Below are 27,847 nucleotides of genomic sequence, written 5' to 3'. Positions count from 1 at the left end.
TTGTATGTATGTTGAATTTTAATACAGTATCTTTAACTCAAAAAACAGTATATAGTGTCACCCTCTGAAAGCCTGTGAAATCACCCATTTATTCATTTCCACTTGAAGCTAAAAGTCATCTTTGAAAGGTATTAGAAAAAACATATGGTTGTTAGCTGCAACTTTTTAAGGGTTTTATTATATCTGAGTAAGGTTTTCCCTCACCACATTAGAATGACTTCCCCACCCAGAAATCTAATACATAAGTGAACCTTAATATCAGCCTATTTTATGGACAAACCTATGAACTGTCCAGTCTGGTCTCTCTCTCTCCCTCTCTCTCCCTCTCTCTCCCTCTCTCGCTCTCTCTTTGGTTAGCTCCTTGCAATACTTTCTTCCTTGGCTCTCCCCTGTCCTCTCTACCATTCCACTCCCCCCTTCACTTGCACTCCTGTCCTTTCTGCTTGTCTTCTTTTTAGTTATTTTTTGTTTCAGGTCTTCTGTCCTTACCTACTGTCTTTAACTACATCTTGTGTTGTTTTTTATAATTGTTTTTACACAGACTATCTGAACCTTTAAATTCTCCAGACAGTAATTTTTTCCCCAATGGCTGATAAAAGTCGTATGCTAATGAGAAGGAGAGAGAGAAAAGACAAAGAAGCAGCTGAAATGACCAAGGATGTAAAAGAAGCGAAGAACGAAGGACAGAAGACAGAGAATAACGGGGAAGTCCCATTACCTGAGGTCCCATTACAAGCAGCCACCAGTGGTGCAGTAGCTCATGGTCAGAATGGAGATTTTCAGGTGGAGCCAATGGAACTTCCTCCATTTGAAATCATTGCAGGGTAGGTCCACATCACTAAGTATGGTTCATGGAACAGTTTTATAGACAGAGTTAAGGTTGAATTACATCATTATCATTCTACATTTGCTTTATTGACACAGTTTGTCTGATGATGCCTTTATTGTGTCTGAATCCGATTCTCCGATCACAGCAATGAGCAGTACAGAGGACCCCTTGATCCCATTTCCTTACACTGAGAAATGAACTGCCTGACATTTAACAGAGCAGATGCATATCTCAACCTTTTCATGCCCAAGGTAGAAACATTTGATATGTGTGAACATGAAGAGAAGTAACTTGCAGAAATTGATAATGAGAAAAATTTACCTTATGTAATATATCCAATTATAACCTATAACCTAACCTGTAATCTGGGTGGTGCATTGTGTATCTTATAAAATTTCCCAATGTAGACTGTAAATACAGTAAACTACTGCTGTTGACTATCAATCACCCCTTCAGAACAAAAGCCATACAAACTTCTGGAATGCTTTAACTAAGAAAAGCAGCTTCATGAAGTGCCTGGGTTCTGAGGAAGAAAAACTGCTGGTTCAGTAGTGCTGAGTTTGATGTAACAAGCATTATTTATGTTGTTTAGTCGTGCTTTTTCACCAAAATGATTGCACTTTAAGTTTTTACCCCTCTGCTTTTAATAGAAAATTTCCCATGGATTTTATTTTTGCTATTTTGGCCACAGTTCCACATGGTTAAGTAATCTGGGAACAAGTCTATATCACTTCAACAAAAGATCCGGGGCACTATTTTATGTATATTTTAATACTGCTAAGAGTTGTTATTTTGTTTCACAGATGTGGCACGTTGATGTTGACACAAAAAGAATGACCCTAGAAATACATTTAGTTGTGTATAAAAAAAACTGTCCTCTTTGTACATTTTACTTATTTTCAGTAAAACCAAAATACAGTTAAAACAGATGCTATTTGATTCTGTTCTTAGTCAAAAGGAATGAGGAAGTGACATTAGACAGAATATGGATTTGCATTCTTTATTCGCAATCTGTGTGTTGCTGGAGGATGGCCTACGGGTACTTTAGGGGCAGGTTTGTGGGTCTTCTCTGATGTGAGCCCGTTGTGTTGCCGACATAGCAACTTTTACGACACGTTTATGATAATAGCAGTTAATAATAAAGCTAGTTAGAGTCAGTTCAGTTAAATAAATCTTGTGTATACATAAACACTTGGTGTCACAGGTACGCAAATTGTCACAACATCATCCAGTGATGATGCGTTTAGTGCATTAGCTACTTTCCAATGAAAATAGTTGTCATCACTGGCTGTAAGTATTAATGACTAGGTCATTACAGGTAACCATTCCAGTTGACTTGTATTGTCTTATCTAATTATTTAGGTGTCACCAGCTGAACCTAATTTAGCGTTTGAGTGAATTATTTAAAGAGTGGCTTAAGCTGTTGGTTGTGTAGGAAATGTAATGGTTGTACCTTTCACATAAGTGACTGTAGCTGACTGGCCACTGCTGGAGGTTGAGTAGTCCCCAGCAGAGTCTACATGTGAGTGGGACTGAACTCTGTGGACTGGGACTAAGTGAGACTGTGGCAGTGTTTGGAACCACTAACTGTTTGGATTGCAAGGGAGAAGGCAAGTCTAGACTGGTTGGGTTGGGACCAGATGCCTCATTTGGGCCAAAGCATAGCCTCAACACCCTAATTATCATCATTATTCAACATTATAAAGATGAGACAGTTGTTTGTCTTACTTGTCGGGGCTGCCCTGCCTGTAGCATATAATACCTATAATTCCCTAATCAACCTCACAGTTAATCTCCATCCAGCTTCTCACCTCTCACAGTAACATTATTGGATCCAGCAGTTGTGTAAGTCAAGATCTTAGAGCCAAAGGGGCACAGGGGGAACAAAACAAAAAATGATCACAGTTACATCAGTGATAGGAAAATTATAAAACAAACTCAGGAACACCGTCTGAAATTCACAAGAGTAGGTTGTTTATTCTGGCAGCAAGGGAACAAGTTACACACAGAGAGTCTGCTGTGCAAATGTTCACATGAGACTTTTATAATGCCAGATGGGCAGAGGCTTGCATTCTCGCTGACATATATCACACACATGGTGAAGATAGTTCTTTTCTCATCATACAGGAATAGACAAGTGAGATGGCCTTGAGGAGAAGAACAAGAATGCCCTGTTCCTCTCTGGTATTCACGTCCTCCCCTGGGCACAGCCTCTGTTGTCATGAGATAGTTGTACAGATTCTCACACAAGTAATAATACGAGGTCAATACGAGGTGATCACAGTCATGAGCATAAAGGGTAAGAAGTTTTTCCAACAATCGGACTTAGTGTACTGATTTACACATGGATGCACTGAGATACACACATGGATGATAGTATACTGAATGAACAATATTTTATCATTTATTCAAAATATATTTTTACTACATTTTTAAATTTGAAAAAAAAGTATTTCTGGTGACAATATGAACAAAGCATTACATTAATTAGTTCATAAGAAACAACAATCCATTGTGATAAAATAGAATTTCACACAAAAAATCCTTACATTAAATTAGTTCATTGATCATTGATTCATTTTATTGATTTGGCTAAAATAGTAATCCCAGCTACTTAACCATGGGAGATTGAAAAGATGTTAAAGGTGTCTTTATAATATTTATAATAAAATATGATGACAAATATCATTAACTGCATGATTAATAACACTTAATTATTCAGTTCAACAAATAATTAAAGATTAGCAACCAATTAATAGCATTAAGCCATATTACTAACTGAAAGTAGGCTACAGAACATTGGGGACATGAAATAAGCTCCTGAATATTGAGGATAAAACAACATATTTCATAGAATTCATGAAAGTTTCAGAAGGATTTGGAAATGAAATAGTAGTCTACTATGACTGGCTGACTTGTAAAGCCTGGTAGTCCACATGGAAGGAGTCAGTCTGACAGTCTAATTCATAGACTGTCAGGTTGATGGTGCTTAACTTCCTTGAGTGACTGCTCACATTTCTCCATAGAGTGATCATCACTTCCTCAAGATCAAAAGACACTGCTTTATACGAGCATTGTTCTTGTGCTCATCTGTTATCATGTTCCTTATGTTATCAGGCCTATGTCTTTCCTTATTTGGTGGGCATTGAATTGTTGTTCATGGATTTGTTTGTCACTGTCATTTAAACGCTTGTACCACCACAGTACTTGCAATCATGTTTTGTAGGTTTTGTTCGGATTTTCCTCAAGGCACTGCCTTGTTATGTATTTCTTCCAGTGGCGTGATTCAACTGTGGGGAAAGCCTTAGCGTGATCTCTGATCTAATTTTTTTGGTCTTTCAGGACCAATGCCTGCAGACCTTGCAAATTTCTCTAAAATATCAAGTGTTTTCTAAAACAAATTACTGCATACTCAAATTTGCTTTTCTTGTGTGTTGAGTTGATTACTCAATGGTGTTCTGCCCCTTTGACTGAATATGAGCTTTCTGACTCTTTTTCATTTTTGTGGCTGTGTGGTTGATAATGAAGTCCTTCTCTCTTGACACATCTACCATTGTTCAGAACTGATCAAAGAACATTTTCTGCTCTGACTGATGGAAATTTTGATTGCATTTGTAACAACAGGAAGCACAGTCTTTTTCCCTGACCTTTTGAGCTGGAACTGAGTGCCTACATGATGAAATACACCATCAGAATTTACGTTATTGGTTACAACCTGCTAACTAGTTAAAGTGCCAGCTTTAACCTTACTGAAACATGTTGAGCTAAGCTTGCCTTTGTAACTCATAACTTTTGTTAAGTTCTGGATGTTTTTGTCATCATCCTCTTGTTCCTAATTTTTAAACTACACTGAATAAAACTTTGTCGACACTTAAAAACTGTAGTCTTTTGTTGGTTGACATACTTGACCTACTACATGTGGTGACAGCCGTTTTGACTTCTGTGCTATCCACAGGCTTTACCCACAATACATTTCTCAATGCCAAAAAGGCATAAGTGTACTTACACTGTGTAGGCGCGAATTGGTTCAGTGTGTTCTGTGTTAAGTCCTATGGTATTTGATTAATATCTCTAAAATCAATTAAGTATTCATGTGTGTCTTTTTGGTAGTAGAAAGAGCTGATCACAGGCTTCCATTATATATATATTTATGTGAAAGCTGAATTATTTTTCTCTAGCGCTGGATTCCACGTTCTGTTATACAAGCGTTTCTACAAAAGACTCTTAACACATTTAAACACACACAACACTGATAGGGTTAAAGTGAAATATACTTTATTTTATAATATAGGAGACAAACAAACCTTATCAAAAGAAATCAAAGGAGAGTCTCTCAATGGAAAGAGTCTTACAATCATCTTTATAGTGTTTCTTGAGTCATTATATATGTTTCTTTAGGTAGAAACATATATAATGTTCACGCGTTACTCATGCACTGGCCATATATTAAAGCTCAGACAAACATAGCTTGATTTATTTCCATTTATGGTAAGGCGACAGGCTGCTACATAGGTTGGCCCTCCTGGAGTCATACAATATCTGACTGAGGCCCCTGGGAGAGACCTTGAAACTTCTATAGGATGATCACCAAAAGTGAACAAATGATGAACCAACTTTTCCCTCACATTTCCCCCGTTTTTATCATTTATCGAACTTAAAACATGGACGTGGAGATTATGACTTCAATATAGTCAAAAAGTAGAAAAACAATTGATAACAGGAAAAGACACTCCTTTACATAAGGCGTGAGGAGAAAAACCCAAAACACGTAAAATAATGATGTGACATACATATATACGTCAAATTATCATAAAATGATCAAAATGGTAAATAAAAACATCAAACTCAATTGCTACAAATAACAAAACAAACCATAAGCATATGACCATTCAACAAACCCTTCATCAAAACAATTCTCTCATACCGCTGAGTAACACACTCGAGCAAAAAAAAAATTTAACATAAAACATGGATAATCATCCTGAAGGAGGTCTGGTATCACAGTTGCATAACCTGGAGAACATCTCTTCCCTAATTCATGAGGAGGGAGTAAAAACCAAGTTATACCTATCTACCCTGACTGAGCCATCAGAAAAAACCTGTATGATCTTGTATTAAGAAAAAAGGTCCCAAGGTTCAACTGTTCAATCTAAGTCAGTCCAAATTGGTAAATTTTAAAAACTTTAAAGAATAAAGATACAGATACATATAATGTCATCAAAATGCTATAGTAACATTGATTATATTTCACACTGCAATAGTCCATTCATCCTACGATGATCAAACACTTCCTGTCCTCATCCAAGTACGGTTGCAGCTGTTGAAAAATAACATTCATCATCAATATTTTCATATTTATCACTAACTTTTGCATCAGGCTGAATTGCTACAGCAGATATTGAGGAGGTAAAAAGTTTACATATCATGGCTTTAGCACAACTCAGATAACACATAATGATCAAGAAAAACAACAGTATGGTCACAATATCAGGCAGAATTTGCCATAAAATACCTGCTCCCTATGATCCAAAAATATTAGTTAACCAGCTGTAATAAGGGTCAGTAGGAGCAAATCTGTCCCGCAAAACAGATCGGAAATGGTGTAAAACAGAAATGACATCTGTTAAATTATCTATGGAATCTGGAATAAAAGTCATACATGATCCATCTCAGTTGGATGTAAACAGTCATCGTCTTCTTGCTTCTTCACATCTTCAGTTAGCATTTGCTCTGGTAATGGAAGTCTCTTGATTCTGTCAATAGGTTCCACATACCAACATGGCAAAAATCAGAGGCGCTATTTTGGCCACTTCCTTGTTACGGTATTGGTGCCTTTTTACAATTTGATGCATGGTTCCACGTTTTTCTCTCATTCAATTTAACTGCTGTCAGTGTAGTGAATAGGACCTGGTATGACCTCTCCAATGTGGTGAGTACAAATGTTGCCTCCTTAAATCTTTAACTAGAACCCAGTCTCCAGGCTGGAAAGGATGGGCTGTTTATCCCTCTTTCAGAGGTGATGGAAGAGCTGCTTTCACCTGTGCAGAGATAGAACTCACATTACGGGTTAACTGCCTACAGTAGGCCACTATGGCTTCATCTACAAGAATCTGATCAGTAGGCATTCCCCAGTACAGGTTCTGACCCATTAACTCTACCTGTCAAAACTTCATGTGGCGACAGACCTGTAGTAGAATGATATCTACCCCATATATACATTAATACAAGAGGGAGACAGGAGACCCAATTTGATTGTGTCTCTTCCATTATTTTTGTTAGCTTATTTTTCAACACGCCATTAGCTCTTTCAACAGCACCCCCACTGAGGATGACAAGCACAATGCTGCTTCAAATCAATGCCCAACTTTTCTTCCAAAATTGATATAGTGTTATTGACAAAATGGGACCCCAGATGCCAATTTTTCTGGAATTCCCCATCTTAGCAGCAGATTTAGCTGCTGAATCCGAAAAAAAAGAATTTCCTTTCGACACAATATCGGCAGCCTTAACATGTGCTTGACACTTACAAACAGCCACCTGAGATGGAAGTAGGATGGCTTCAAGTAGGTTGTTGACAAGCTGATGATGTTGAATGGATGTTCCTTGTGACGTAAGGAAGCCCCTATTTTTCCATAATGTCCCAAAGTCATTTACAACTCCAAAAGCATGCCTACTGTCAGCTTAGATATTAACAGATTTTCCAGTTGCAAGAATACATGCCCGTGTCGAGCACATAGTTCAGCTGCCTGAGCAGAAAGATGAGTTGGGAGTCTTTCAGATTATACCACATCATTATCAGTCACAGTAGCATAACCAACAGCTGCAACTCCCTCTACTCTTTGAGCTGATCCATCCACATAATAGACCAGATCACAATTAGGAAGGGGCGTGGTAAAAAGATCAGGCCTGGGAGTTACTGCTTCAGAAATTACTGCCAGACAAACATTAAGCTCATTGTCTTCCTCAGTGGGAAGAAGAGTAGCTGGATTCAACAGATTGCATTTCTCCAAAGTAACAAATGGCAAACTCAAGATGCTGTGATAATGAAGAGTAGAAACAGGAGTAAAATGATCTGTTTTGGCCTTCGAAAGACTGGCAGCTACAGCTTGTGAAAAAAGAACCTTTAAAAGGCCTGTAAGCTACCAAGGAAGAAGAAGCTGTAACAGTTGCGGCAGATGCAGCCACTGCTCTGGAGCAAGGAGGAAGGCCTCTCACAACTGGCAAAAGTCTTTGAGAATAGTAAACAACAGGTTTAAATTTGTCAATGTGTCTCTGCAGCAGCACAGCACTGTAGAAACCATTTTCTCCTCAACCACCAGGGTGAAGTCTTTCGACATATCAAGAATGCCTAAATTAGGCGCAGAGGCCAAAGCTTCCTTCAATTTTTCAAAAGAGTCAGTCGCTTCTGGGGTCCAAGTCATTGGGTCATGTTCAGACAATCTAGTATCATGCGCAATGTCAAAGAGTGGTTGAGCTAGTTTAGGATTATCACAGATCCACTGTCTTCAGTAACCTGTGTATCCTAAAAAGCAATACAACAACAACAATACTTGAATTACGTCTTTGCTAATTTTCTGTTGGTTTTGTGAGATCTCATGTCATAAATAGTGCACTTGTTGTTTCACCAGCTGGAGTTTTTCTAGCGACACTGCGATGCCAAATATCCCAATATATTTATTGAGATATTTGTATCAATTTGTATCAATGATGCAGTTTACTTCAGATGTGGAGCAAACCCATAAATCATTCACATACTGAATCAAAGTACTTCCTTTGGAAAAAACAAAACCTGCCAAATTTTCCTGTAAAGTGGCTGAATAAACAGAGTGGGACTCCAAAAATCCCCGCGCAAGACGTGTTGCAGTACTTTTTTTCTGTAAAGGGTAAACGTGAACCAGTATTGTGATGCTGGATCAACTTTACTGGATAAAGTGGAGTGTTACAGGGTGATGTTGGGGCTGGAACAATGATTCCATCCTTTAAAAGTTGCTCAATGATGGGAGTCATGCCTTCTTCTGCATCAGGTCCAAGAGGTTACTGTTGCTTATTGAGCCGATAATTGGATTTAAGAACCATGACCAATGGAGTGGCATCCTTGATCAGACCCATATCATACTTATAAGTTACCCACAGCTGGTTAGGAACTCCTTCCAACACTGGATGGGTTTTTTTTTTTTTTTGACTCAAGACTATACAAAACCAAATTATGGACGACGGTAGAAAATGGATCAAAATCTGACAATTGGACTGTTCTGTGGGCACTCAATGTGCAGCGGAAAGGTTGGACAATGATTCCCCTCCTGCAGTTCATGATTTGGCTTGTAACTACACCAGTTTCACAACAAGACACATCCACGGTTCGTAGTTTTACTTCCACGTCATGATCTGAAAATACTAATGATCTAGCAAGAACAAAACGAGGGAGCCCAGTCCTCCAAACACTTTCCTCTGCATCTCATCTAGTGTGACATTCCTCGTTCACCATCCCACACCTTTGGGAACTGTGCAGTTTCTACTAGTATGGCCATCTTGATGGCATCTCCAGCAAACATCAGCTTCCTCTCTGTTGTCATAGGGGAATCCCTTACCTTGCCCTCGTCCACGGCCTCTACATCTGCCTCTGTCTCTACCTCTAGCTCTGGCAGGTGGAGCATGGTAGGTGAGCTTAACCACCAGAATAGTTTTAGCCTTACAATAGCCTGTATCAATATTTTTCAACATTACTTAATCTGGCACTTTGCCATGCCACACAGTGCCTGACAAAAAATGTTATAACCTCTGGATCAGACCATCCACCAGGATCTTAACAAACTGTCTGTCCCACACTGTATCATCAGTGGTATCAGTCGGTTGTTCATTACCACTATGTGTGTTAAAGACTTGAAGTTATCTGGAGAAATAGTCATCAAAACTCTCTTCGCTTTTGCAAACATGCATTCACAGTTGTCATATTTATGACTGGTTTGAATGTGGTCTCCAGTGCGGGGCGCAAAGCTGTCAATTGAGTTTGATAAGGAGCGGCATATGCTATAGCCCATGGAAAAGCTGAATCCCAATTAGCTGGTTTGACTTCTCCACAGGGCAAGACCCATTTTGGTCACACATACGTGTTCCAGTTCTGCTGAAGTGGGTCTGCACTGCATCACCATCTTCTCCAGGGCATTTGCAAACACTTTGCCATTATTCTTAGGCTCTGGAAGCTTATCAGTGATGGCCTGTAAATTCTGTTATTTTCCATGGTCTATAAACATGCTGAACGTCCCCAGCTCCATAAGGGCATTCTATCATTGGAACATGGAATGAGGTATCCAAAGCTCCACCTACTGCTCCTAACTGTGCAGTTGTAGACATGAGCTCCAATATTGGGATTGACGTCTTTGGCTGGTATACAGTTCCTGCCCTTGTTGTGCCTAGGCCAGTTGAGTAAAATTGCTCTCTTTTCTGCATAGTTATTGAGCTCCATGGGGTCTCTTGAGGTATTTGTGTAGATATCTTTGAGGCTTGGTCCAACAATCCAATATATAGTGGAGGTGTATGGCCAGCAGGTGGCACCGCAGGAGCTCGTTTGCTTATTATTATTAAATAATATTAAGCAAATAATATTAAACCAACAGACTGATTTTTCTGTTTTCAATAAAAAGAAAAAAGAGAAAAAGAGAAAGGAAAGTGGAAAGCCAAGAATAAGATTCTAAAGTAAAAATGACAAACTCAAAATTAAAATTTAGTCATGGAATAAATCTAAAACTGTATAACATTATTATTGTATTTTGTTTTTCCCTGAACATTGGTAATAAAAATGCATTATTCAACTCAAATAATGTAAGCACTTTTAAATGAGTGGAGTTGATTTCAACACCACCGACATGGCGAAAAGAAAAGAGGAAAAGGGTAGCAAATCAGATGCAGTTAACCAAGGCAACCACACATACAGACCACACATACAGACCACAAACACAGACGCTGACTAGGTCAAAAATTTCTCTAGCATCGAACTGGGAAAACATGAAATCCAGTAGCTGCCAGCTTTTCCAGTCCTGCAATTCTTCAGCATAAATTTGCCCTAGCAACCAATGGGTACGTATCTCTAGTCGGGAGAGATACGTGCATGCTTTATCGGCCTCACTGAAGAGACCCTAAGAGGCCCGGGGGCCACCTCCCCCTATTTTCTGTGCACTCTAAGGCCAGAGAACCCCACGTCTCCCTTCCTTTTTCAGACAAATCCCCTCAAGGAATTCCCTGTCTAAAGCTTGAAATCAACAAACAATAAAGCTTCAACCACAACCAGTGCGTGTTTTAAACCTAAACCCATAAACATTAAAATTTAAGAAAGGATTTTAAAAAATCTTCATACAAACAATAAATACCAATTAAAATATCTATACCCCACTAAGCATAATATATTTATTTAAAAAATGCAACACTTATTGTGCTTTGCTTTCTGGAAGGAGACCATTGAGCATCTCTGAAAAAAAACCCATGTGTGGTTAGAGGTTTTTCACTCCATGTCCTGGCCAGGAAATGAAGTCCTTCCATTATCTTGGTGGAACCTCCAAAAAGTTGTAGAGGATTTTTTTTAAAAGACTCTGAACACATTTAAACACACACAACACTGATAGGGTTAAAGTGAAATATATTGTATGTTATAATATAGGAGACAAACAAACCTTATCACAAGAAGTCAAAGGAGAGTCTCTCAATAGAAAGAGTCTTACAATCATCTTTATAGTGTTTCTTGAGACAAAGAACTTAGTCCCAATTGGCTATCTTTACTTCAACCCAAACACATCATCCAATAAGATAGAAACATATGTAATGTTCACGCACTAACCATGCACTGGCCATAATTTAAAGCTCAGACAAACATAGCTTCATTTATTTCCATTTGTGGTAAGGCGACAGGCTGCTCCATAGATAGGCCCCCCTGGACTCATAAAACATCTGTCTAGGGCTCCTGGGAGAGACCTTGAAACATCTATAGGAGCATCACCAAAGGTGAATAAATGATAAACCAACAACTTTTCCTTCACAGTTCGTACAGAGATACCTTTACCCTGCAGGGGGAAGAATAAAGGACAACGAGGCAAGCCATTTGTACCAGACCTCTGGCCAAGGTTCAATGTACTTTCCCTCGCGCAGTTGCATCTTTTACTCCAATTCCGTTAATTATGCTACAGCCCAGGCAGTTTCACAGAAAGATAAGGCGACCAGATCCCTTTTTATTTCTTCAAGGTTGATGAACTGTAAGTTAGACTCCTTCAAGATCAACGGACCACTGTGGATCTTCAGTTGACAAGCTGAGAAGGAAATAACTGTCTTCCCTGGACCTTTACTGTTTGCTGGACAACAAAAGATGCACCATTCATTGCCACACAACATTGATCCGAAGTAAGGCTGCATCTGGGTTATTCTTAGTTGTGTATTTAGTCAACACAAGGAAAGTGTTGTTTATTCATCTTTGATTTACGTGTACACATTGTGATTCATGTAGAATTCGGTACTAGATTACTTGTTAGTTCCTTCTTTGCTACTTTGCAAATAGACTGTGCATGATCTCTGTTTTTCCTCTCTCTTTCCCTTTCTAACTCTCTTTGTCCTAATCTCATTGCACTTCTCAACACAGGGTTTTCAATGCTATTTAGGGTTGGATAGGATTCGTTGGGTACAGGCCTAGTTGCGACCAACCCGAAGTTGGAGATCCTCTGTCTCTATTCTCGTTGCGACCTAGCTTTTGTGTATTATACTTAAACAAACACCTGTGTGCCTGCTCACAGCCTGTCTCACTCTCTCCTTCTCCTCTCTTCAGTGTGCAGCTGCACACACACACACACACACACACACACACACACACACACACACAACTGCACTCACAGTTATATACGTACACACACACACACACACACACACACGCTTCCTACTGGTCATGAATAGTTCAATCTGATTGAGGCTTGACCTGGAGAAATCACTCTCCAATATCTAGCCAATCAGTGAGGGGGGAGACTGATCTCTCATTCAAGAGATACCATTTATATTCTTGTTTTATAACGTCAGGTGAAATAACACCAGTAGCAGAGAAGAAAGGATGCTGTTTGGCTGTAGTGAGTGCAAAGACAGTGACAGAGTTTACAAAAAGTTAAATATCTGTCAAAATGCTACATAATTTACTCCTTTGTGGATGGCTGTGATAAGCCTGCTAGCCGTGCTAGCCCCTGCTGCTATCCCCTCCTGCTTTTGGCTACACCACACAAGTAAATTGCACTAGACAGATTTCAGACTGAGTGCAGCCTGTGTGTGTTTGTTGGCTCTTTAGTGGGTCTCTCATCACAAACCTGCTTTAGCCATCCACAACATTCACACTGAAAAAAATGTGAAACTACCGAGTACAATGCTACCTGGAATTATTCTGTGCACACGTCATCCATTTCCTTCAAGATGCTTAACAATAATTAGACCAATATTAAAACTAATAATTATAATAATAGGGTGAATAATAATACTAATAAAAGTAAATATAATAATAGTACTGATAATCATAATAATTGAGGCAGTGGGTGTTGAGCAGCATCATGGGGGCGGTAGGTGGTTTGCAGTCACAGATCCAGACTCTCTAGCATCAGGGGCAGAAATACCTGCACAAAACTACAGGAGAGAGAAGAAGTCAAGTTAGTAACGAGCGTTGATGCCATATGAATGTGTACAGATGGAGAGAAAGAGGAGGAGAGAGGGGCTCAGTGCATCATGCAAAGTCCACCAGCAGTCTAGGCCTATAGCAGCATAACTATGGGGTGGTTCAAGCCAAGCCTGAACCAAGGCAGTCCTTGAAGTTTGTTTTATGTGAGAGTTAAAGGACATATCCTGATCCAAGATAACTCAGAGATTACTAACAGTGGTACTGGAGGCCAGGGCAATGCCATCAAGAGTAACTATATCATTTGATAATGTTTTTCAGAGGTGTTGGGGGCCAAGCACAGTAACTTCACTCCTGTCTGAGTTTAACAGAAGAAAGTTGCTGGTCATCCAGGTCTTTATGTCCTTAAGGCAAGCTTGAAGTTTAGCTAACTGATTGGTTTCATCAGGCTTCATTGACAAATACAATTGTGTATCATCTGCATAACAATGGGAGTTAATCGAGTGTCTCCTAATAATATTGCCTAAAGGAAGCATATATAAAGGTGAATAGAACTGGTCCAAGCACAGAACCGTGTGGAACTCCATGACTCGTTAATATGCACAAATCGATCTGATAAATAGGACTTAAACCAGCTTAGAGCGGTTCCTTTAATGCCAATGAAATGTTCCATTCTCTGTAATAGGATATGATGCTCAGTGGTATCAAATGCAGGACTAAGGTCTAACAAGACAAGTCCAGAGACAAGTCCTTTGTCCGATGCAATTAGAAGGTTATTTGCAACTTTCACCAGTGCTGTTTCTGTGCTGTGATGCTCTATAAATCCTGAAAGAAAATCCTCAAATAAACTATTATCATGTAAAAAGTCACTCTACTGGTTGGCGACAGCTTTCTCAAGGATCTTAGAGAGAAAGAGAAGGTTAGATGTGGGTCTATAGTAGCCTAAAACATCTGGATCAAGAGTGGGCTTTTTAAGAAAAGGTTTAATTACAGCTGTTTTAAAGGACTACGGTACATAGCCTGTTAATAAAGACAGATTGATTATATCTAGTAAAGAGGTGCTAACTAAGGGTAAATCTTTCCTAAGCAGCCGACTTGGGATGGGGTTTGAGAGACAAGTTGATGGTTTAGATGAAGACATTAAGTTAGTTGGCGAAGGTCGATGGGAGAAAAACTGTCTAAGTATATATATCAGGTTTTACAGCTGTTTCTAAGGTTTCTGCGTTTGAAGATAAATCGGTGCCAGTTGAGGGCACGAGGTGTTGAATTTTGTCTCTAATAGTTAGGATTTCATCATTAAAGAAGCTCATGAAATCGTTACTACTGAGAACTGTGGGAATATATGGATCAATGGAGCTATGACTCTCTGTCAGCCTGGCTACAGTGCTGAAAAGAAACCATGGGTTGTTTTTATTTTCCTCTATTAAAGATGAGTAATAGGCTGCTCTGGTATTACAGAGGGCCTTCCTATATGTTTTAAGACTATCATGCCAGGCTAAGTGGGATTCTTCCAATTTGGTAGAACGCCATATCCTTTCAGGTTTTTAATGTAGTTTGCTTTAATATGCGGGTTTGAGAGTTAAACTTCTTTGTTTCATTATCTTCTTTTTTAGAGGGGCAATAGAGTCGAGTGTCTTTCTCATTGAGCCTGCAGCACTATCAACAAGATGGTCAATTTGGGAGGGACTAAAGTTAGCATAGGAGTCGTCTTTTATATTGAAACATGACAGTGAATAAAGTGCTGATGGAATCAGTTCCTTAAATTTATCTACAGCACTATCAAATAGACATCTAGAAAATAAATTTTGTCTAAAATTGTGTAGTGAAGTAACAGGAATTCAAAAGTTATTAAACAACGGTCCGATAAAAGAGGATTCTGTGGACTATTAAATGTTCAATTTTGATGCCATAAGTCAGAACGAGGTCGAGGGTGTGGTTAAATCAGTGAGTGGGTTTATTTACACCCTGAGCAAAACCAATTGAGTCTAATGATGAGATAAACACAGTTCTAAGGCTCATTATCAACATTCATGGGAATATTGAAATCACCAACTGTAATTACTTTATCTGCACTAAGGACTAGACTTGATGAAAACTCAGATTCAGATAAAAATTCAGTATGAGCCAGGAGCGTGGTAAACAATAACAAATAGAATAGGCTTTAAAGTTTTCCATGATTGATGTGTAAGACTAAGAACCAGGTTTTCGAATGAGTTATATTTGAGTTTGGTTTAGGGTTGATTATTAGGCTTGAGTTAAAAATAGCTGCAACTCCACCTCCTCGGCCGGTGCCTTGAGGAATGTGAGTATTAAAATGACTGCGGGGAGTGGATTCATTTAGGCTAACATATTCATCATGACACAGCCAGGTTTCAGTGTGACTAAATATATCAATATGATGAACTGATATTAGATCATATACTAATACTGCTTTGGATTGGAGCGTTCTAATGTTTAAGAGTCCACATTTAATTCTTCTTTTTTTGTTGTACTTCTGCAGTGGTGGTCTTAATTTTTATTAGGTTTTTGTGTACAACTGCTCTTCTGTGTAGGACTGCAACTCTGCCTCCTGGCCCCAACTCTGGGTTGACAAGGTTTTGTTCTACTAATAAACTCAGTCAGATTTTCTAGATATTAGAGATTTTCCATCCAAAGTGGGATGTATGCCGTCTCTCTCTAATCAGACCAGTTCTTCCCCAAAAAGATCCTCAGTTATCTACAAAGCCCACGTCATTTGCTGGACACCACCTCAACAGCCAGCAGTTGACTGATGACATGCGGCTATACGTGAAATGACTGGTCAGATTAGGCAGGGGCCCAAAGAAAAAATATTTTGAAACCTCCAATTGGTGTAATCGGGTGTTGTTACCGACAACGTGAATAACCATCTTAATATATGTACGTTTATCATTAGCCAGTAGTTTCACATAGGATTCTATGTTGCCCGCTCTGGCGCCAGGAATACATTTGACTATGGTATACATATACACACATATATACACACACACACACACACACTATATATATATATATATATATATGTTAATATATATCACACACATACACACAAGCATACACATACATACATACATACATACACACATATACATACACATATATACATATAGTGTTTATAATAGCTGGGTGGGGATGAGGTCTGTTCGTTGCTAACTGTCCCAGCTGTTTCATTTGAATGACACTGCTGACTTTTTGGGTCGGGTTTGAAAAAAGTTTTTGCATATGGCGTTCTGTGTGGAGTTGTATGTTCTCCCCCCCATCTCTCTCTCTCACCACAGTTCAGATATTCTGTATCTGTCAGCCCTGTAGACTGGCAACCTGTCTAGGGTGTACCCTGCCTCTGACCCAGTGTCAGCTGGGATTGGCTCCAGCTCCCCCATGACCCTCAAAGGATAAGTGATATAGCAGATGGATGCATGCTGACTTTATGTCAGTTTCTTTACCAGAATCCTGACCATTCCCAGCCCCACAGTAACATGACAGTGGCCACATCTCGTGAGTTGATGTGTTTTTTTGATGGACATCTCTGTCAGAGCACAGTATCTTCTTTCACCGTATAGAGTGACTGACATTGCCCAGCTAAAACAAAGTAGAGAAATCTGAGAGAAAGCACCACTGCGTCTGGGCACTAGCCCCACTGAGGAACCACAGAGAATGACCAAAATCTCATAATATAAGATAGGAAATGTAGCCGCAAGCAGCAGTTTGCAGGTTCTAGGTCTTTGACACTCATTACTTGAATTGAAATAGTAATTCGTCATACTATTTGCTGATGGAAAAATAAATGTGCATTTCATCAGCAATCATAAATATGAAAGACAAATGACAATATAGCAATTTTTCAAAGATAAGGGTTTGACACTAACAGCAGATTTTACACTGCCACAACATACTTCTTACTGTATATACATTCATTACTCTACCAATGTTAGGCTGACGCTGACAACTGACTAAATAAGTAAAGATTTATTTCACTGCAAACTGCATACAGAGTGACAGAAAAGAATTTTTTCCACAATTCTATCAACAAAACAATATATTGTGGTGCCCCATATTGGCTAATTTTAAGATAATTTTACAAACTTGGTTCAAGATAAATATCTACCAAGGATGTTTGGAACAAGTGGAGACCCATATTGAGCAATTTCTAAATAGTTTTTTGACTTGTGATACGCTTTTTCCAATAATGATCCACACACAATTCGGTAGCAATCAGACCTACAATATAGGAGGAGATTTTCAAAAAATTCTAAACAATGGAAAATCATCATGGTTATGTGTGTGTGTGTGTGTGTGTGTGTGTGTGTGTGTGTCAAATTTTTCCCTTTTTATTTAACTATAATAGTAATCATATTTCATGGGAAGCATTAGCATATCATTTCCAGTTATGGTATCAAGTTTCATGTCTCTAGCTCGTTCCAGCTCACACCAAACTGACCAAATGCATAACATGGTAGATAATGATGTATAGGCCATGCCCACATGCACCAATGAATATGTCAATTCAGATTTTGGTTGATACTTGCCTCACATAATGTTCAGCAAATTTGGTGAGAGTCAGTCCACCAGGTTTTGAGCAACACGTTTTTTTTCTATATTTGGTGCCCCTTATGAGTCGGGCTCAAAATGCTTTGGTATTCCCATTCCAAACCATGGACTGAAAATATCTGCCATCATTTATGATGATGATTGAACAAATCCTTAATGAGTTATGGCCATTTCCCTGCTAAGCCCGGGCCTTTGTGAAGTTTATTGTTCAATGTCTAGAAAAATAAATATGTTGTCCACAAGTTTTATGCAAATTAAGTAAACTTAGTCCAATGACGATCTACAGAAAACTTGGTAGCAAGACCTACGGTTTAGGAGGAAATGTCAAAAATGTGTTTTTCAAAAAATTCAACCCCTTCAGAGTTAGAACCCTAATAAACCAACTCCTTTTTGGTTTTGCATCATGTCAGAATGTCAAAACTAATATGGCAATGTTTATGTCATTTCTTCTGTTTTCCACAGGGACAGGATTGATCCTTTTGTCTTTAAGTTCCAGTTCAAGAATGTGGAATACTCCTCAGGCCGCAACAAGACCTTCCTGTGTTACCTGGTGGATAAAGGGAACACATCTGACGGGCTGCTGAGGGGCTATCTGGAGGATGAGCATACCGGCTCTCATGCTGAGGAAGCCTTCTTCACACAGTGCCTACCACACTATGACCCTGATCTCAAATACACAGTCACCTGGTACATACCTCTCTTAAACTGTCAGATGGTATGTGGCATAGAGATCGAGGCAAAATAAAAGACCACTTATTTTAAGTCTGGAAAATATCTTCCTTGTTGTTTCCTCCAATTTTCCCCCAGGCTGCAGGGAGCTCTGCTCTTAAATTCGCAAATGAGGCTAATGTGCATTTTACAGCTCTGGTCCATTATCATTCAACCCTCTTGTGTCCAAATAATCATCTCAACTATGAAGTGACAAATTTCAGACTTGATTAACAATATCTAAAACACAGAATATATCTTTATTATTATGCATTGTGTAGCTATACATGCATATCAAATATATTATTACTTTGTTGTAATATATGTAGCACTGTAAGTTACAATTCAGAGCTAAACAAACTGCAAAACAATCAAACCATATATGAAAAAAAATTATATGATTTTATGTTGACATGCCAGAAAGCCAATAATCAATCTTATGCTGAATGAATGAAAAGCTGTCTCACATTTCTGATTTGACGTGACAAGCTGTAAACCAGATGTGTGTTTGAACAGTGATGAATTTGGGTTTTAAAATGGACACTGCTGTCAACCTCTGCTGGCTACATGGGGGAAGTGCACCCAATGAACTGGAGCAAACCAAACCAATGGGAAGTAGCCTCTGAAAATTGAACTGTCATGGAAAAACAAGGTCCAGAATGAAAGTAATGAATAATTTTTCAACTCATTTGCATCAGTACTTTCGGATTTAAATGCCTAAAGCATTATTATGTGATGACTTGGTGTCTCATGATAGAATAGGTTGAAATGGTGCCTACTCTCTGAAAACCATTTGTATAGTGCATTAAAAAAGTCAATGATGAGGAATCACAATGCCTTAATAGAAAACAAACATTACATTGATCATTTTACCTTAATATTACACATGTATATCTCATGTGACAGCATTTCATAAGCAGTAAATTCATTTAGGCACATGTAGTTTCTTAGACTTGTGAAATGTAGCTCTATATGGTTGGCAGAATATGTTTCTTTAAACACCAGCCTCTGATAGGTGACTAAATATCAAAAGGTACTCCAGTCATTTATAATTGTGCCTCCATAAAGTTGGGGCACTTGTGGAAGACAGGATTAAAAAATAAATAAATAAATAAAAATCAAAGCAGCACAGGACAAGATATCTGTCCTCACCCCCAGTCTATAACACAGCCTTTCGGTTGAAAACATAGTCTCCATGTCCAAACTGAGATTACGCAAGGCTTGGGTTAACCCCTAACCCAAAGGCTGAGTAGTAAGTATGACCAGTACACTGACCCTGACATGTACAATTGGTGGAGTGCCCCTTTAGCAGTGCACTTGTACAGAAATGTCAAAGTTATGTCAAAGTTGGCAATAAATGAAATACATCTTAGTCTTTAATCCTTATAATATATTGATACAATGTTTCCTCTCTTCATTACGCCACATTCCTCTCAGGTATGTGTCTTCAAGTCCCTGCTCTGCTTGTGCAGAAAAGATAGCTGAGGTGTTGAAGGCCAGGAAAAACGTCAAGCTGAGTATTTTTGCTGCTCGGCTGTTTGAGTGGGAGGAAGCAGAGATCCAGGCAGGGCTGAGGGCCCTCCATGCTGCTGGCTGTAAGCTGAGGATCATGAAGCCTCTGGACTTCTCCTACACCTGGGACACGTTTGTGGAGAATGAGGAACAACCTCTGAACCTGTGGGAGGACTGCAAAGAAAATTACGAATATTACCATGAGAAGCTGGCTGACATTCTACAGTGACCACAGTAAGTGTTAAAGGAAGCTCTGTTTTGCCATTTTGCCTTTAGCAATAGTGACAATAGAAATACAGACAGGAGGATGGAGACAGACGGAGAGAGAGAGAGATTGCATGTTGTTGCCAAAAGTGAAATTTGGACATTGCGATTATATGCTTTGCATATTTTATCAATCTTAAGATGGGTCCAAGTAGGTCTTATTTTGTGTAACTTACATTCCTATTTTACTCACAAGTTCCTTTTATATTTTATGCCACACAATTTTCTGATTACATGTCTAAGTATAAAGCACTTTTTTAATGTATTTTTGTGAAATACAGTTGAAAATAAATACATAAATAGACACTGCCATTTGTTACCACCTGGCTCAAGGTTAGTAATAAAAAGTGAGGTCACACACAGATTTAGAAATCAAAAATAATTGAATAAGCATTACCATTTCAGTTATTATCTGTTGACTCTTCGTTGATAGCCAGGGTGTCAATATGTACTGAAAAGGGTTGCCAGGTTTTATGAATGGTCTTTAGGTAACCTCTCAGGGAGAACCTAATATTCTCAAGCCTAATGTACTGCAGTATCTCATGAATCCATCTATTTTGAGTAGGTGGGGAGGGATGTGTTAATTTAAGGATTATTTGCCTCTTAGCAAGCAGAGTGGTGAATGTAATAATGACCAACATTTTGGTGGGCTTGAATAACTTCTAGGAACACTGTCCAGGTGTTCCCAGTTACTGTGATGGCGCCTCAGCTCTCCCTAGTCAGAGATCTGCAACCCACACAGAGAAACACAGCACAGGACCAAGGCAAAGGGCTGTCACATACTGCTAATACAAAATGAACATTTCCAGCTGCTTGCTGCTTCAAGTCAAAAGCAAAACACAGGGTGGCTTTTCTTGTGAAACGGCATAAGGAAAACAGTACTTTTTTAGCATTGCTATCCACTACAAATTCATCTACACAATAAAACATGAACATTTTTGGCCAGCCGACTTTTAAATGAGGTTTAAAGCATTGAGTTGAATGTTAGTAACAAAGTTCAGACTTGATGGTTTTGAGTACACTTTTTTTGCACCATGAGTAACTACAAAAATGTTTTGGGTGTGGGCAGGAGGGGCAGGAGGGGGGCACAGTGTGTAACCGTCCAGAAACGGCCAAAGCTCAGCAGGCAGAGACAGTAGTGCGGGCCAAAAATGAATGGACAAATCTTTTTTACTGCTACTTCTGCAAGGTCAATACATTTTGGCTCTGTACTGCACTCAAAGGACAAAAGCTCATTCTCCCACCTACACAGCTTTTACCTGTAACCAAACTAGCTGCCAGCCATATAAATAGAAGTGTTGGGATCTCATGCCATATATATATATATATATATATATATACACACATACATACATACATACACACATATACATACATGCATACATACATACACACATATACATACATGCATACATACATACACACACATATATATATATATATATATATATATATATATATATATATAAACATACATACACATACATATACATACACATATATATACATAAATACATACATATACACATAATATACATACATACACATACACACATATACTTGTGGAAACAACCAAAAATGGTTGTTTCCATGGCATCACCTTACTCTAATAGAACCCTTAGGAAAGTTGATAAAATTATGATAATTGAAAATAAAATGCAAAGTGTTATTGTGGACTTTTAGTGGGGATAAATGACAGTGTTTTATTCCTAGCTGAGGAAAAAGGAGGACAGGGTCTGCTTCCTCTTAATATAAGGAACGCACCTTTTTTTGTAGAGTCCAACATATTTATCATGGAGGCATTTGGCAGAGTATTTTTTGGGGAGGTGGGAAACCTAAAGTTCATCTTTGTTCAACTTTGACTTCTCAGAATCTAATGTTAATTACTTTCTTTTTGTTTATGTGTATTGAAAATATGAAGCATGATGGACATTTACTCTTCTTTGCACTGGTTGTACTGCATGATGTAGTCACTGCTGAGAACCTGGTAGAGCTAACTGGGCGGTAACGTGGACAATGTGGAGGCAAGTTCAATATCTGATCCCTCCATGTGGCGGGTAAGATATTATTTATGTTTGAAAAGAATGAGGACGAGGAGTTTATATTGGTAAGGCAATGGTCCACTGGATAGGCAACACAGAAACACTCTATTGAAAGTGGACTCATGAATGGCAAGGACTGGACTCTGGGAGTCTTTACAAATCTTTGCAAGGTGTGTATCAAAGTTTTAATTAAAGAAAAACTTGTGAAGGAAAACGATAAACTTGGAAGAGAATGTTTCAAGATAAAACTGGAGCAAGCCACTGATTTGCACTGGTGTACTTTGTATTACATGGGATTAAAGCAATTATTTTGTATCAAGCTTAAATCCCAGTATCAGGCACAATTTTTAAACAAATTTTTGTTCATTTAATAAACTTCCTTTTCAGACAGGCAAAACTTGCCATCTACCCTAGCAAAATCAAAGAGTAAAATAAGGTAAAGAAGATGATTCTTTTATCAGATTCAATAACTGAGTGAAAGCAGAGTAAGTCTGACTGTAAAGTGAAAAACGTGGTCACTTATTAAAAAAAACTTTGGTTTATTGAAGGCGCTCTTTTCTCTTCTAACGATAATTAAATTAAAATAGCATCAGCATTTGCATTGTAGCATGTAGCATTTGTACTGATGAAGGGGGATAAGTAGCCAGTGGAGTGTAATAAATGTTTGTTTGTAGTGTTTCTTTTTTCCTTTTCTAAACTCTCTCTCTCTCTCTCTGTCTGTCTCTCTCCTCTGTCGCTGTTGACACAGGGATCCAGTATGGAATGTGTGCCCCTTCAAGTCATCACCATTACTCCTTTACGGATAATTCATGTTAATGCTATCGTTGTTGTTGATTGATAGTGATACAATCATATTTCATATGAATATGTAATAGAATAACTGTGTATGAGTCAGTCTGCTGCCTTTTGTTGAGTGTGTTTATGAATGCTGTAATCACATTTTCTGTTCCTACAACATCTGGTAGTGATCCACACATCTGGCCTTCCACTCTGGAATCCTCCTGCTCTCCAACATTAGTGCTTTAGGCTACTTGTTTGGTATGGTTTTGTTTTTTTGCACATTTTTTCACACAGGTGCTGGAGTATTTCCTGTCTGAAGTAAATGACAGAAGGATATGTTCATATGTCATGTATATAAAAAGACAGAGGGAGCTGGTTGTCCTGCCTCCTCCATATCTGTTTACAAGGCCAGATTGAGCCGTTTTGGGAACTGTGGGTCAAAAAACACCCAAGACTTGACTGACAGCTACCGGATTGCCCCTCAACAAGAAAAAACTTTAGAATTTTATCTTATTGTAATGCATATGCCCAAATACATCTGAACTGAATCTAACTACCAGAAGCCAACTGACACATATTGAACATGTGGCTTTCCGGGCCACTGACAGCGTGTCTGCACAGAAAGCATTTCAGACGTGTTTTTTAGTACTCTGTCTCATGCACATCTGATGGAACAGATATGCTCTTATTTTAATCAATTCAGCTGTCTACGCAGGCTGTGTAATGACTCACGTCTAACTCTCACTATATGCATGTAAACAGGACTAAAAACGTATCTTTATACTCCAAGTCAATTTTCCTGTTTTGTACGTGTACAGCTACAGTGATTGGGCCTTGGGCTCTGAGTACTACCAAATTACAGGTGACCTACAACTCAACACTGTGCAGACACAGATGGAGCACTGAAGCTGCTGCGCTGCTAAGTGCTGCTCACTCTACACCAACTGTGTAGACACAGTTTGAGGCTCTGGGGCTAATCCAGCCTCCTTTGTTTAGAGTACATCATCTGTTCAGGTTCAAATCATGTATCTGTATTTGCATTCTGCCTTCTAATAAACAGATTCAGTAGTCTTTCGTGTTTTTTTCTGTTAACACTCCACAAAACCACAACAAATCTTTCATCAGTCTATAAGCAGCTGATCAAATCAGTCACAGCTCCATTCGTCACCATCTTTTCCTAAGTATAGCTAATCCTCACCTGGATCAAAAAAGGAAATTTAGAAAATTATCTAGTTATCAGACAGACAGACCTGAAGGGGCTGTTGCTCTTTCTCATAACATCTGACTAGCTGAGCTGTGGTTTAGAACGGGTCCAGCTAAACTGTAAGTGGCAGGGGCTTAAAACATAGCTGCTTGTTAAACTGGTGTTAAGTTAAATTTTTAGTTTGGACTCAAAAGCAGAATTCAAACAAAAGATCATTAGCAGTTCAAATGCAGTTTTTTTTAAGGCTTGGAGTGGCTAGGATTTGGGGAGTTGAGCCAGGGTGGATGATGGAGCAGGGCAGGCAGAAGATTCTGGGAAGGCTGGACAGGTGGACTGGTGAGACACAGAGCGAAGCAAACAGACTGGTGCAGCAGAATGACGAACCTGAGGCACAGGTAAGGACAGGGTTAAATTGAGTTTAGGCAAACACGCGAGAATAAACACAAACTTGGATAAAGTTGGCCATGGTATAACTACCAGATTTGGCAGACTGGAGTATATATACTGCAAGCATTAATTAGCGGATGGGTCTCAGGTGCGAAGATGAATTGGCAGCAGGAAGGAAAACGGATTGCCTCACCCAGGCAGACAAACACACAAACAAACAGACAGGGAAAGACACAGACTGGGGACATACAAGAAACATAGGGGAGGGGAAAAACAGCAGGAACATTAGGAATGAGGTAGAGGCATTGTCGAACCATGACAACCTGACTGCTGGGTCAAAACAAACAGATTCAGCTGAACTGCTGCTCAAACACATGTATGGTAAAGTTACCTTAACGCCCATCATAGGTGTTTGAGACCTGAATCAGAATTGTTTGTTTGTAAGTGTCTGACTTTGGTCTGTAGTTTTTTTTAAAAATGCCTGATTTTCATTTTGCACACTTTGCTGTTTCACAGGACTTTCTTTTAAGTCACCCTAAACTTCAAATGACATGCAGACCTACTGCAATCATTTTGCACACTAAACTTTGTTTGACATTGAGTTTTGCAAATATTTGAATATATCAAAATAAACCTCATATACCATAACCTCAAATAGTTGTGAGAAACACTCTACCCCTAAATCCTGTCTGCTTTGACGAGTGGAAAATTGAGTATTACACGGGACAATGTTATGATCTATTAACATTCGGAGTTTGGACATGAGCTACTGCACCTTCATGTCAAAAGAAGCCAGTTAAAGTGATACCTGATCTGGATCCTCCTGGGCGCCCACCACTTAAAGTTTTCTGGGCAAGTCCAACAAGTGGGGGACCCTGGGGTAAACCCAGAACATACTGGAGAGACTATTCAATTCAATTCAATTTTATTTATATAGCGCCAAATCATAACAGAGGTTTTCTCAGGGCACTTTTCATATAGAGCAGGTCTAGACCGTAATCTTAATAGTTATATTTACAGAGGCCCAACATTCCCCCATGAACAAGGACTTGGTAACAGCTGCAAGGAAATCTCCCTTTATATACATATATATATATTTATTCAGTTAGGTACGTAAATATTTGGTCAGTATTTGTACAGTTACACAATTTTTGTAATTTTGCCTCTGTACACCACCATAGTGGATTTTAAACAAAAGCATGGAAATGTGATTGAAGTGCACACTTTCAGCTTTAATTCAGGGGGTTACCTAAAATATCACATTAACTGTTAAGGAATTACAGCCATTTTTAAACCTTAGCTGTCATTTTCAGATGCTCAAAAGTAATTGGACAAAACCAACATAATCATAAATATAAGAATTATTTTTAATACTTAGATGAAAATCTTTTGCAGTCAATGACTGCTGAAGTCTGGAACCTGTAGACATCACCAAATGCTGAGTTTCCACCCTTGAGATACTTTGCCAGGCCTTTACTGCAGTATCCTTTAGTTGCTACTTGTTCGTGGGTCTTTCTGGCCTCAGCTGTTTCCACAGTAAGTGAAAAAGATGCTCAGTTGGGTTTATGTTAGATAACTGATTTGGTTATAAAGAATATTCAATTTCCTTGCCTTCAGAAGCTCTTGGTTGGCTTTCACAGTATGTTTCGGTTCATTATCCATCTGTCCTGCAAAGCACCGTCTTATCAATTTTGAGGCTTTTGGCTGAATCTCAGCATACAGTATAGCCCTATACACTTCTATCAGCAGTCACATCCTCAATAAACACCAGTGACCTACTTCCATAGGCAGCCATACATGCCCATTCCATAACATTGCCTCCGCCATTTTTGACAGATGATATGGTGGCTTTGGATCATGAGCTGCTCCTTTCCTTCTCCATACTCTTTTCTTCCCATCATTCTGGTACAAATTAATCTTGGTTTCATCTATTCAAAGAATATTGTTCCAGAACTAGGCAGGCTTTTTTAGATGTTTTCTGGCAAAGTGTAATCTGGCTTTTCTTAAGTGTTACCATTGGTTTGCAACATATGGTAAACCCTCTGTATTTACATTCATCATATTCTGGCTCAACACATAATGCCAGGATACTGTCTGAGAGTGGCCTGAGACAGCTTTTTTGAAGGACATTGCCAATTGTAAGGGGACAGTTGCTATCCATGCAAACCATGGCTCCTTACACCTTACCTCCAACTAGACCGGGGACCACAGCTAAATTACAAAAGGTGGCCTGAACAGTAGGCTAGCAAATAAAATTTAAGAGCAAAAAATTTGTCAGAGTTTCTTAGTAGTTTAAGTACTTCCCTCAAATAGCCTACACTGTCATGTACTGAAAAATATTCACATTATTTTCAGTTCCTATTAATTAAATTCTACTGTTTTTCACATGTTACGTGGAGAGGTGTGGCTGACAGCAGATAAGGTCAGCAAAGTCATTACACACCTGTGCAGTAGTTCACAGAATCTGCAAAGCCAGAAAAATCACAGAACTTCTCAAGGACAGTCACGGAGATGGTGATGAAGATGAGGATGATAATAAAGAGAGTCACAGTCCATAGGGGAGGAATTTGTCCCAGAGTGGTCTTCTTCAAAGAGCCCAATTTACAAAAGTTGCATTTTAGGCAAGTTAGTCAGTGTAATATAAAAACGGGTGGCTGTATTGAACCAACATACCATACAGTTTTACAAGGTGTACATTAGGAAGCATGTTGTTATAAAGACACATTTATGCACAATTTCTATTTGTCATGGAATTTATTTTTTAGAAGCTCAATTTTTAGACTATAGTAACCTCCTGTAAACATAGCACTCTTTGTGCTGTCTAAGGGCATCCATCTCAATCTCCAACATTCTGTCCAGCAGGGATGGTGTTAGAACGGCAGCAGCAGGCAGGCATAATTGAGACACTTCAGGCTTAAGGTCAACTGTGG

General features: G+C 38.9%; 1 protein-coding gene across 1 annotated transcript; it reads left to right on the top strand.

Annotated features, from left to right (window-relative positions):
- Positions 1–359: 359 nt before the first annotated feature.
- LOC120782971 (C->U-editing enzyme APOBEC-2-like) lies at positions 360–24,380 on the top strand. The gene is made up of 4 exons (XM_040115581.1): positions 360–824; positions 18,483–18,707; positions 20,166–20,474; positions 23,295–24,380. The coding sequence occupies exons 1-3, from the start codon at positions 586–588 to the stop codon at positions 20,467–20,469; spliced, it is 768 nt and encodes a 255-aa protein (XP_039971515.1). The 5' UTR covers positions 360–585; the 3' UTR covers positions 20,470–20,474; positions 23,295–24,380.
- Positions 24,381–27,847: the final 3,467 nt, after the last annotated feature.

The sequence above is a fragment of the Xiphias gladius genome, chromosome 21 (assembly GCF_016859285.1).
Source record: "Xiphias gladius isolate SHS-SW01 ecotype Sanya breed wild chromosome 21, ASM1685928v1, whole genome shotgun sequence".
Lineage (NCBI taxonomy): Eukaryota > Metazoa > Chordata > Actinopteri > Istiophoriformes > Xiphiidae > Xiphias > Xiphias gladius.
The sequence above is the reverse complement of the archived record's forward strand: the minus strand, read 5'-3'. Positions and strand labels throughout refer to the sequence as shown.